Source organism: Ovis aries, chromosome 24 (genome assembly GCF_016772045.2).
Source record: "Ovis aries strain OAR_USU_Benz2616 breed Rambouillet chromosome 24, ARS-UI_Ramb_v3.0, whole genome shotgun sequence".
Lineage (NCBI taxonomy): Eukaryota > Metazoa > Chordata > Mammalia > Artiodactyla > Bovidae > Ovis > Ovis aries.
Window position 1 is genome coordinate 23,270,640 of NC_056077.1, and position 13,415 is coordinate 23,284,054.

The 13,415-nt window shown below is 42.9% G+C and overlaps 1 protein-coding gene across 4 annotated transcripts in view; it reads left to right on the forward strand.

Moving 5' to 3' along the window:
- The window catches only part of LCMT1 (leucine carboxyl methyltransferase 1), a 67,399-nt gene that overhangs the window by 45,633 nt on the left and 8,351 nt on the right, over positions 1–13,415 (forward strand). For all 4 annotated transcript variants that reach the window (XM_042239972.2, XM_012104285.5, XM_004020850.5 and 1 more), the window contains 2 exons: positions 4,401–4,503; positions 11,225–11,345. In XM_042239972.2, the coding sequence (XP_042095906.1) occupies positions 4,401–4,503; positions 11,225–11,345 (224 nt within the window). The remainder of the gene's footprint in view (positions 1–4,400; positions 4,504–11,224; positions 11,346–13,415) is intronic.

Genomic DNA, 13,415 nt, shown 5'->3' on the forward strand with positions numbered 1-13,415 from the left:
TGCTTCAACATTCTTGGCCTCTCTTTTTTTGTGGTCAGGGATGGAAAACCTCAGCTTTAATATCTGTGTTGTCAGAAGGCACACTGGCATTTGAGAGTCATTGCTTGTTTTCACAGCAGGGCAAGCACGTGCCTTCACTTCCTTTATATTATTTTCTGGACTTGGGTGTTGCAGTGCCCGGGACTGACTCTGGGTCTCCTGGCTTTGTCCTTGAGTGGTTTCCTGACATCTAGCAGGTTCCTAGAAGGTATTTCTTGTTAGCTTATGGGATGTGGCCAAGTGTATTTGAACTAGCTCAGCAGGGTTCTCAGGAAAGTAAGGGAAAACCAGTTCACGTGCTGCTTCCTTCCTCATGCTTTTTTTGCTGTGGGTTCTCAGGAGAGAACTGAGTTCTCAGCAGTAATGCAGGGTGGCTGTCGAATGTCCCAGCTCCTTCCATGGTTTGTACCTTTGAGGAAGTTGAACAAACAGTGCTTGGAGTAAATAAGCAATTTAATTTCTTTTTTATTCTAATCTATCTTTAAAAATGGAAAGTTTAAATTGAAAAGAATTTCAGGGCTACACAAAAATAATGTGACTAGATTGATGAATCTCCATGTTCAGTTCAGTTCAGTCGCTCAGTTGTGTCCGATTCTTTGCGACCCCATGAATTGCAGCACACCAGGCCTCCCTGTCCATCACCATCTCCTGAGTTCACTCAGACTCACGTCCATCAAGTCTGTGATGCCATCCAGCCATGTCATCCTTGGTCGTCCCCTTCTCCTCCTGCCCCCAATCCCTCCCAGCATCAGAGTCTTTTCCAATGAGTCAACTCTTCGCATGAGGTGGCCAAAGTACTGAGCTTCAGCTTTAGCATCATTCCTTCCAAAGAAATCCCAGGGCTGATCTCCTTCAGAATGGACTGGTTGGATCTCCTTGAAGTCCAAGGGACTCTTAAGAGTCTTCTCCAACACCACAGTTCAAAAGCATCAATTCTTCGGCGCTCAGCCTTCTTCACAGTCCAACTCTCACATCCATACATGACCATAGGAAAAACCATAGCCTTGACTAGACAGATCTTAGTCGGCAAAGTAATGTCTCTGCTTTTGAATGTGCTATCTAGGTTGGTCATAACTTTTCTTCCAAGGAGTAAGCGTCTTTTAATTTCATGGCTGCAGTCACCATCTGCAGTGATTTTGGAACCCCCCAAAATAAAGTCTGATACTGTTTCCACTGTTTCCCCATCTATTTCCCATGAAGTGATGGGACCGGATGCCATGATCTTTGTTTTCTGAGTGTTGAGCTTTAAGCCAACTTTTTCGCTCTCCTCTTTCACTTTCATCAACAGGCTTTTTAGTTCCTCCTCACTTTCTGCCATAAGGGTGGTGTCATCTGCATATCTGAGGTTATTGATATTTCTCCCGGCAATCTTGATTCCATCTTGTGTTTCTTCCAGTCCAGCGTTTCTCATGATGTACTCTGCATATAAGTTAAATAAGCAGGGTGACAGTATACAGCCTTGATGTACTCCTTTTCCTATTTGGAACCAGTCTGTTCCATGTCCAGTTCTAACTGTTGCCTCTTGACCTGCATATAGATTTCTCAAGAGGCAGGTCAAGTGGTCTGGTATTCCCATCTCTTTCAGAATTTTCCACAGTTTATTGTGATCCACACAGTCAAAGGCTTTGGCATAGTCAATAAAGCAGAAATAGATGTTTTTCTGGAACTCTCTTGCTTTTTCCATGATCCAGCGGATGTTGGCAATTTGATCTCTGATCTCCATGTACCATTGCCTAATTTCATCTACCTTTGGTTCTAAAAGTGTAGTCCCATGGGACTTCCCTGGTGGTCCAGTGGCTAAGACCCCATGCTTCCAATGCAGGGGGCCTGGATTTGATCCCTGGTCAGGGACCTAGATCCCACCTGCTGCAACTAAGACCAGGTGCAGCCACTTAAATGAATATTGAAAAAATAAATAAAAGTCCAGCCCCACACTAACAGCATTAACACAGTCTGGAAACTTGCTAGAAATATGGATTTCTATTTTCAAAAAGACCCTGATGCTGGGAAGGATTGAAGCCAAGAAGAAAAGTTGGCAGAGGCAGAGGATGAGATGGTTAGATGGCATTACCGACTCAATGGACATGAATTTGAACAAATTCTGGGAAATAATGAAGGATAGGGAAGGCTGGCATGCTGTAGTCCATGGGGTCACAAAGGGTCAGATACAACTTAGTGACTGAATAACTAACATTTTGAAAAAATATAAATCAGAAACTCAGGGAGTAGAGCCTGATCAGTTGTTTCAACAAGTCCTCTGGATGATTCTAATTCCTGCCAAAGCTTGAGAATCACAATATATACCATTTCATCCAACCTCTGTTGGAATATCTTAAAGGGAGTATTATGTTACCTGCTTCCTGAGAAACCTGTATGTGGGTCAAGAAGCAAAAGTTGTTATGTGGAACAACAGACTGGTTCAAAATTGAGAAAGAAGTATGACAAGGCTGTGTATCATCACTTTGTTTATTTAACTTACATGCAGAGTACATCATGCGAGATCCCTGGCTGGATGAATCACAAACTGGAATCAAGATTGCTGGGAGAAATATCAACAGACTCAAATATGCAGATGATGCCGTTTTAATGGCAGAAAGTGAAGAGGAACTAAAGAGCCTTTTAATGAGGGTGAAAGAAGAGAGTGAAAAAGTTGGCTTAAAACTCAACATTCAGAAAACTAAGACCATGGCATCTGTTCCCATCGCTTCATCACAAATAGAAGAGGAAAAAGTGGAAGCAGTGACAAATTTTATTTTCTTGGGTTCCAAAATCACTGCAGATGGTGGTTAAAAGACTGTCTTTGGAAGGAAAGCAATGAAAAACCTAGACAGCATATTAAAAAGCAAAGACATCACTTTACCAGTAAAGGTCTGTATAGTGAAAGCTATGGTTTTTCCAGTAGTTATGTACAGATGTGAGAGTTGGACCACAAAGAAAGCTGAGTGCCAAAGAATTGATGCTTTTGAACTGTGGTGCTGGAGAAGACTCTTGAAGACTCTTGTCTCCTTTGGACAAGGAGATCAAGCTAGTCAGTCCTCAAGGAAATTAACCCTGAATATTCATTGGAAGGACTGATGCTGAAGCTGGAGCGCCAATACTTTGGCCACCTGATGTGGAGAGCTGGCTTATTCGAAAAGACCCTGATGCTGGAAAGGATTGAAGGCAAAAGGAGAAGAGGGTGGCAGAAGATGAGATGGTTAGATAGCCTCACCGATTCAACGGACATGAATTTGAGCAAACTCCGTCCAGGAGGTAGTGAAGGACAGGGAAGCCTGTCATGCTGCTGTCCATGGGCAGAGTCAGACACAACTTAGCAAGTGAACAACAAAATATTATTTTATCTGTAAATTCTTTAGTACAAGAACTGTTTTCTTTTAAATGTAATACCTTGCAAATTGACAAAACATTTTGAGAGCAATTAGTACCAATATTGAAATAGACTTCCTCTTTGATCTCCTGATTCTGCTCATCATAACCAGCATAACTGGGCAAGTCCTTTGTAATATGTATATAAGGATATTCATTGCAATGCCTCAGATGAAATAAATTTGGAAATACTGCCTAATACTGAGTGATTGGCTAAGTAAGTTGTTTTATCTGCTCAGTGAAGCACTGTGAAATCACTACAGAGAACGTTGTCCCTCGTACTGTTGTTGTTTCCCACCTTTGATTTTATACTGGAATATAGCCGATTAACAATGTTACGATAGTTTCAGGTGAACAGCAAAGGGACTCAGCCACACATAGACATGTAACCATTCTCCCCCAGACTCCTCTCCTATCCAGGCTGCCACGTAACATTGAACTGAGTTCCATGTGCTGTATAGTATGTGATTATTGGTTGTCCATTTTAAATATAGCAGTGTGAATATGTCCATCCCAAACTCCCCAACTATCCCTTCCCCCATCTTGCCCCCCAGCAACCATAAGTTCATTCTCTAAGCCTGTGAGTCTCTTCCTGTTTTGTAAGTAAGTTCATTTGTTCCTGATACAAAATAGGGAAAGCTTTCAGAACAAGTACTGGGTGGTCCCATTTTCTTTTATTGTGCAAGGTGTATGTGTGTGTGTGTATTTGAGGGGGGAGAAAGGGAGGGGGGGATGTGTCTGAGTTGTGTATATGAATTTAAGCACATAGAATAAGGGATAGAATGTTATACATTAAAACACTAATAGTTATCTTTGAAAGGTATGATTTTCATTAATTTTCACTTCCTGATTTTTTTCCCCCATAATGAGCATGCATCTTTATAGTGGAGAAAAACAGTACATTACTTTCGTTTTGAAAAATCCACATCCATTGAAGTTACAGTCTCTTCCTGATCAGTTTCTGTTGAAATTACCATCTCTTCTTGCATTTGCAGATGGGCACATGCTGGATTCAACAAGATATGCCATCATTGGAGCAGATCTCCGAGATATAGCTGACCTGGAAGAGAAGTTAAAGAAATGTAACATGAGTACACAGTGAGGTTTTTTTCTAACTGTTACGTTTGTGATTTCGTGCTAATTGGGGATAAGGCCAGTTGGAAGTACAGCGCAATTACATATACCATTTTGTCCTCTGTAACCTTTATCATTTCATTGCTATTTAGAGTAGTTTTCTGAAGTTTTTTAAGAAGCAGTGTTCCCTAAGTCTGTTTTCCCATGAGAATCGCTTGTATCGCTTTTGTAAAATACTGATTCCTAATATTATAAGTTTGAGGGAAGATAATTGTATGCATAAAAACATAATTGTAACATATAAAGTAAGGATTTGCATCCAGGGTATAAAAGAATAGCTACTATTTTTTTTTTTTTAAGTCTAGTGGAAAAATGGGCAAAGAATAGATGACCAGACAGCTCAGAGGAAACTGGGTATCATCTTGAAATGGTATTGAACTTCAGTAGTAATCAGATGAAATTCTATTTTACTACCACCGGGTTGGCAGAAAGGTAGAAGTCTGACAGCATCAAGTGTTGGCATGGATACTGGGGGAAAGGAATGGTCATATACCACTGGTAGAAGTGATTTTGGTATGACATTGCAAGGAGCAATCTGAAATTTAGGAAAATTGCTGGTATCGTGTGATATTGCAGTTCCATGTTTGGGTGTGTCTCTCCTGAGAAGGTTTACATGTTTGTACAAGGAGGATGTTCACTGCGGCTTTCAGTGTTAGTAGCAGAAAACCGGAAACAACTGAAATGTCCATCAGGAGGAGAATGGATGAATGATGCGTAAAATGTATGACTTTGAAGAGAGCTCAAAAGTTTAATGTTGAGTTTTTAAAAACTAGATGGCAGAGTTATATGCAGAGTGTGATACCAAATGTATAAAATCAACTCCTCCCCCCAAATACTGTATTTTTGTGATTACGTGTATACATCAAGGAGGTGTTTTTAAAATGGACCAGAAGGTTGCACACCGGATTCTTGAGTGTAGGTACCTTTAGGAGGAAGAAGAGGGCAGTGGGAGGTGTGGTTTTAGCACAGTGATGCTGGTCAAGTGGATAAAGAGCTAGTGGGAGGAAAAGGCATATCTGCTTGGTCTGCCGTAGGTGAGGATAACACTTTCCAGGATATTTGAGGTGAAAGACTCAAGGGAGAGGTTTGGAAGGAAGCGACGGGAAAGAGAAAGTTATTTTAAAAAAATAAATTGAAGGGGAGGAATCAGCGGCAAACAATGAAAAATGAGCAATGAGGGAAATCATTGGGGGACAGGGAAGGGAGGAAGAGGAGCATGGACTGAGTTAACTCACCTTTGAGGGAAGAGAAACCACCCCCTACCCCTCAATCTTCTGAGAGGGGAAGAGGAGGGTAAGGACAGATTCAGATACAGATAAGCTTTGGGCGATGGAGGGTGAGGGGAGTGTAGAGGGTGGAAGAGTGATCTTCCTGACGCATCGGCGTGGCGATGGCTGCCATCTCAGCGAACTGAAGCTCTTGCTCACATTTCTTCTGGAATCATCAACTAGGTTGTCATTCACAGGACTGACGTCCTCACCAGCCCAGATGTCAAAATGGGCTTTGTCACTCCAGCTTTACTGTCTGAATCTGTCTCACTTGCGTGTTCAGAAGTAAGGTCCATACATTGCCAAGAGTATTTATACTTCTTTTTTCCTTTGGGGAGACCCTCACATGGTTCACAAATTGCAGAATATGGTGTGTTTTCTTAAATTTATTTTTTTAACTGAAGTATAGTTGATAAACAGTGTTGTGTTAGTTTTTGCTGTGCAGCACAGTGACTCAGCTATACACACATTTACGTTCTGATTTGTATTTTTTTGCATTATGATTTACCCGGGATACTGAGTATAGTCCCTGTGCTGTACAGTGGCACCTTGCTGAGTATCCATTCTATATATACTGGTTTACGTCTGCTAATCCCACACTCGCGGTCCATTCCTCCTTCGCCCCCTGTACCCTTGGCAGCCGCAGATTTGATCTCTGTGTCTGTGAGTCTGTTTCTGATTCGTAGATAGGTCCATTTGTGCCATGGTTTAAGTTCCACGTATAAGTGATGTCATATGGTATTTGTCTTTCTCTTCAGACTTGCTTCACTTCGTATGATAATCTCTGGTTGCATCGGTCCTGATACAGATGTCGCTGTTTCATTCTTTTCTATGACTGAGTAGTATTTTATTGTGTATACACCACATCTTCATCCGTTCCTCTGCTGGTGGACATTTAGGTTGCTTCCACATCTTGGCTGTTGTGAATAGTGGTGCTTTGACCATAGAAGTGCCTGTATCTTTTTGAATTGTAGTTTTGTTCATAGATGTCTAGGAGGGGAACTGCTGGATCATATGGTAATTCTATTTTTAGTTTTCTGAGGAACCTCCATACTATTTTCCATAGTGGGTGCACCAACTTATGTTCCCACCAAGAGTGCAGGAGGGCTCCCTTTTCTCCACACCCCTCCAGCACTTGTTATTTGTAGACTTTTGAGTGAGTAGGAGGTGATTCCTCATTGTAGTTTTGATTTTCATTTCTCTAATGATTAGCCAGTACTTTGGCCACCTCATGCGAAGAGTTGACTCATTGGAAAAGACTCTGATGCTGGGAAGGATTGGGGGCAGGAGGAGAAGGGGACGACCGAAGATGAGATGGCTGGATGGCATCACGGACTCGATGGACGTGAGTCTGAGTGAACTCCAGGAGATGGTGATGGACAGGGAGGCCTGGCGTGCTGCGATTCATGGGGTCGCAAAGAGTCGGACACGACTGAGTGACTGAACTGAACTGAACTGAATAATTGGCAATGCTGAGCAAGTGGTGTGTATTCTTTTAACAGAAGGAAACACCCTTGACTTTGAAGGGTGTGTTGCTGGATTTCTTGGGAGCATGTGGGTTCGGGGAGGTCAGCAGGAGATTAGTTAAAGCTGATGCCAGTGGCCTGGAGCCCGCTCAGGATGAAGAGAGCACAAGTCTTGGGATCTCACCCTGGATCCCTATTTTACTTATGCTTGTTGTTATTGGTGTTCAGTCACCCAGTCCAGTCTGACACTTTGCACCCCCATGGACTGTAGCACGCAAGGCCTCTCTGTCCCTCACCATCTCCTGAAGTTTGCCCAAGGTCATGTCCATTGCAACGGTGATGCCATCCAGCCATCTCATCCTCTGACACCCTCTTCTTCTTCCCTCAATCTTTCCCAGCATCAGGGACTTTTCCAGTGAGTCAGCTGTTTGCATCAGATGACCAAAATACTGGAATTTCAGCTTCAGCATCAGTCCTTCCAACAAATATTCAGGGTTGATTTCCCTTAAGATTGGTGTGATCTCCTTGTTCAGGGGACTTCCAGAAGTTTTTTCTAGCTTCCACTTATGATTATACAGTGGAAATGACAAAAAGATTCAAGGGATTAGATCTGATAGACAGAATGCCTGAAGAACTATGGTCGGAGGCTCATGACCTTGTACAGGAGTCAGTGATCAAGACTATCCCCAAGAAAAAGAAATCCAAAAAGGCAAAATGGTTGTCTGAGAAGGCCTTGCAAATAACTGAGAAAAGAAGAGAAGCTAAAGGCAAAGGAGAAAAGGAAAGATACATCCATTTGAATATAGAGTTCCAAAGAATAGCAGGAAGAAATAAGAAAGCCTTCCTCAGTGATCAATGCAAAGAAATAGAGGAAATCAATTGAATGGAAAAGACTAGAGATCTCTTCAAGGAAATTAGAGATACCAGGGGAACATTTCATGCAAAGATGGGTACAATAAAGGACAGAAATGGTATGAACCTAACAGAAGCAGAAGATATTAAGAAGAGGTGGCAAGAATACACAGAACTGTACAAAGAAGATCTTCACGACCAGATAATCATGATGGTGTGATCACTCACCTAGAGCCAGACATCCTGGAATGCAAAATCAAGTGGGGCTTAGGAGGCATGACTACAAACAAAGCTAGTGGAGGTGATGGAATTCCAGTGGAGCTGTTTCAAATCCTGAAAGATGATGCTGTGAAAGTGCTGCACTCAATATGCCAGCAAGTTTGGAAAACTCAGCAGTGGCCACAGGACTGGAAAAGGTCAGTTTTCATTCCAATCCCGAAGAAAGTCAATGCCAAAGAATGCTCAAACTACTGCACAATTGTACTCATTTCACATGCTAGTAAAGTAATACTCAAAATTCTCCAAGCCAGGCTTCAACAGTATGTGAACTGTGAACTTCCAGATGTTCAAGCTGGTTTTAGAAAAGGCAGAGGAACCAGAGATCAAATTGCCAACATCTGTTGGATCAGCAAAAGAGCAAGGGAGTTCCAAAAAAACATCTACTTCTGCTTTATTGACTGTGCCAAAGCCTTTGACTATGTGGATCACAACAAATTGTGGAAAATTGTTAAAGAAATGGGAATACCAGGCCACCTTACCTGCCTCTTGAGAGATCTGTATGCAGGTCAGGAAGCAACAGTTAGAACTGGGCATGGAACAACAGACTGGTTCTAAATTGGGAAAGGAGTATGTCAAGGCTGTATATTGTCACCCTGCTTATTTAACTTCTATGCAGAGTACATCATGAGAAACGCTGGGCTAGATGAAGCACAAGCTGGAATCATGATTGCCAGGAGAAATATCAATGGCCTCAGATCTGCAAATGACAGCACCCTTATGGCAGAAAGTGAAGAAGAACTAAAGAGCCTCTTGATGAAAGGGAAAGAGGAGAGTCAAAAAGTTGGCTTAAAGCTCAACATTCAGAAAACTAAGATCATGGCATCTGGTCCTATCACTGCATGTCAAATAGATGGGGAAACAATGGAAACAGTGAGAGATTTTATTTTGGGAGGCTCCAAAATCACTGCAGATGGTGACTGCAGCCATGAAATTAAAAGACACTTACTCCTTAGAAGAAAAGCTATGACCAACCTAGACAGCACATTAAAAAGTAGAGACATTACTTTGCCAGCAAAGGTCCATCTAGTCAAAGTTATGGTTTTTTCCAGTAGTCATGTATGGATGTGAGAGTTGAACTATAAGGAAAACTGAGCACCAAAGAATTGATGCTTTTGTACTGTGGTGTTGGAGAAGACTCTTGAGTGTCCCTTGGACTGCAAGGAGATCCAACCAGTCCATCCTAAAGGAAATCAGTCATGACTATTCATTGGAGGGACTGGTGCTGAAGCTGAAATCCCAATATTTTGGCCACCTGATGTGAAGAACTGACTCATTTGAAAAGACCTTGATGCTGGGAAAGAGTGAAGACAGGAGGAGAAGGGAACGACAGACGATGAGATGGTTGGATAACATCACTGATTCAATGGACATGAGTTTTGAGTAAGCTGCGAGAGTTGGTGATGGACAGGGAAGCCTGGCGTGCTGCAGTCTGTGGGGTTGCAAATAGTCAGACATGACTGAGCGACTGAACTGAACTGAACTGAACAGTTTGAAGGCATCAGTTCTTTGGCATTCCACCTTCTTTACAGTCCAACTCTCACAACCATTTGTGACTACTGGGAAGGCCATAGCTTTAACTGTACAGACCTTTATCAGCTGAGTAATGTCTCTGCTTTTCAACACACTGTCTAGGTTTGTCATAACTTTCCTGCCAAGAAGCTTACTTCTGCTTACTAGTCGTTTAATAGAGGGCAGGGTTTTGGGGTTTTGTTTCTTTAATCTCTTTGAGCCTTAGTGTCTTCGTTTATGAACTGTGATAAAAATTATTTCACACGATGGTTTTGAAGATCAGGTAGCACATGTGAAAACAGCTGAGCAGAAGTTGGCACATATTAGGCCCCTGAGTCAGCTGCATCTGACTCTGAGTACAGCTGCAGCTGTATAGCCAGCTGTTTGGAAAATGTGCTGGTAGGTCATGGAAGTAATTGTGTATAAATCGGACCAGATCTTCATAGGAAGTTTGCCTCACTTTGGAGATGTACGAAATAGATGAAAACAAATTGGTGTGACAAGTATTCAGATTACATATTCTCCCCTGTGGCTTCATTTGTGTCTCTCTTTTCCTTTATGGGCTGTCTTCTCTGCTTTTCTTTCAGTTATATTTTGAAAAGTGTTAATCCTCTTTCTAATGTTGCTAATGGCTACCTTTTACAAAATATATGTAAATATGTTTAACTTCATTTTTTAAATGATTCAAGTCTACAAAGAAGTTGCAAAAATGATACAAAAAATTCCCAAATAGCCTTCTTTAACCTGGCCTGGGCTTAGCTGGGTGGTTCGTCTGCTAGGGGCCAGGTTTAGCTCATGTTCTTTGGGGTTCATTCATGTGTGGAGAACAGATTGGTCAGTGGAGCTGTGTCATTCTCAACCACAGGACCTCGCCTCCTAGGGCAAGCTAGCTTGGGCTCACTTCCATAGTGGTTTCAGGTGTCCAAGTACAGCGAGAGAGCAAGTGCCAGCGTCCAGGTCATTTCTGAGCTTCTGGTGGTATCACGTTTGTTGCTATTCCAAAGCAAGTTATACGACTTGACCAGATTCCAGGGGGAGGGAAATAAACTCTGCCTCCTGAGTGGGAGACTCTGCCTGCACCATGCCACAGTGTGGATGTACAGTTAGGAAGAACCTGTAGCCATTTTTATAGTCTGCATTTTCAACTGCAAGACAAAAAGGATTGCTGATCACTCACCTTTTTGCATTGTAAAACTTAGAGTCGTGTGACATTGACCGAAAGCACTGGGGTATGAACTACAATGTGAGTGCATTTAGAGAGTCCCATCTGGATGAAAACATCTTTATGTGCCTTTTTTTTCTTCCCTTAAGATTGCCAACCCTGCTGATAGCTGAATGTGTGCTGGTGTACATGACTCCGGAGCAGTCTGCAAACCTCCTCAAGTGGGCCGCCAACAGTTTTGAGGCTGCCATGTTCATAAACTACGAACAGGTAAGAGGAAGCTCAAGAAATCCACGTTCTGTGCAGGACTCCAGGGGTGGCTTTCTCTCTCTTGAGCCCCCTTGGAATACGCTTTCCCTTATTATTTTCCTTCTGCCTCTGTAACTCCTTTGTTAATCAGTTCCAGCAAACCTAGTATTCTTTTCCTTTCTTGAGGTTTATTTATTTAATTTTTTTTGGTTGAACTGGGTCTTCGTTGCTGCCTATGGGCTTTCTCTGGTAGCAGCCGGCAGGGGCTACTCTCTAGTTACGGTTCCAGGGCTTATTGTGGTGGCTTCTCTTGCTGCGGAGCACGGGCTCGAGAGCGAGGGCACAGTAGTCGTGGCACGTGGGCTCAGTTGCCAGGCGGCATGTGGGATCTTCCCGGGCTAGGGATTGAATCGGTGTCTCTTGCATTCCAGGGTGGATTCCTAACGACTGCCCTAAGCCTAGTATTTTTGAGTTCATGACTGCCTGCATGAGTTTCTGGAACTTCCATCTTGGCCTTTAAGAAAGTTGTTTACTATAAAGTCATAGATCTTGATGGAGGGAATTTTTGCTGTCATCAGGGTAGGGGTAGCTAACTCACATGCCATACGTTGTGAAGTAGTGGGGCCTGTGGTGACCTGGGACACCCACGTCCCATTTCACGGATGCCCGCTTTTCAGTGCCAGTCAGTTGTTACCATGTGGAGTGAGCCTAGAGTTGCCTGAACTCCCAATTTTTCAAGAGAGATTAGAAATCTAGGATTTTACTATCACATTTCCTGTGGCTCAGTTGGAATGAGCTGAGCTGAGCTCATTCAGTGAGCTACAGCTCCTCCAATGGGGTAGACCTGGGTTTAATCCCTGGGTTGGAAAGATCCCTTAAAGAAGAGAAAGGCTACCCACTCCAGTATTCTGGCTTGGAGAATTCCAAGGACTGAATTCCTGGAGAATTCACTTCACTTTCCTAATTTCTAAAATCACTGAGTCTGGCCTATGGCTCGCTGTTCTCTTCTCATCAGGTGCCTGAAGGGTTATGTTTTAGTGTTTTGGAATAATTCGTCTTGGGTCTGTGTGACCTGCAGCAGAATTGCTCTGTGGTTGGGAGTTCACGCTGTGGAGACAGACTGCCTAGCTCTGTGATCTGGACACGTTACTTGACCTCTCTGTGCCTATTTCCTCATCTGAAAAATGAGGATAATAGTACCCCAGCCTCACAGTTCATAAACGAGTTAACAGGTGCACAAGCATTGACAGCATTAAGTAAGCAGTTATTAACTCAGTTATTATTTGGATCTCTTGAAGCCCCAGGGATAAGAATACCTGCCTCTCAGGTCTAAATAATCCAGACTAAATTTGGCAAGTGCATTCATTAAAAGAAGAAGACTTGCCTCTCTGGATTATTGTGGGAACTCCTGAGATATTGAACAGCAGTGGCCTGATGAGCAGGGCCAATACATGTTAGCTGCTCTTATTCTTTGTTTTAGTTTCGCTTTATTGATTTTATTTATCTATTTTTACTGCTTTTTGTTTTATTTTCAAATGTTATTACAGATAAGGGCAGTGCAGGGCCTTGCCCCATGTCACGTAGCTACAAACAAGTCTGGGGCTGGACCTTGGTCTCCTGTCTTCCCCACCCCCGACCCAGCCCAGGTTCTGGTATAGGTGGCTCTTGGTTGGTTGATTTTTCTTCTTTTCCTCTCTTTAATTGGTAGCATTCCTCAGATTCAGTCTTTCTAAAAAAAATTTAAATATTTATGTATTTATTTTTGACTGCACTGAGTCTTCGTCGCTACACGTGGGCTTTCTCTGGTTGCGGAGCGGGGACTACCCTTGAACTGTGGGGCTCAGACTTCTCGTTGCAGTGGCTCCTTTTGTGGAGTGCGCTCTAGGGCGTGGGCTTCAGTGGTTGGGGCTCATGGGCTTAGTTGCTCCAAGGCACGTGCGATCTTCCAGACCAGGGTTCGAACTGGCATCCCTTGCACTGCAAAGTGGATTCTTAACCACTGGACCACCAGGGAAGCCGCAGATGTAGTCTTTTGACCTGGTAAATGAATATAATGGCTGCTGGCCTCGTCAGTCTGTACAATCAACGTGG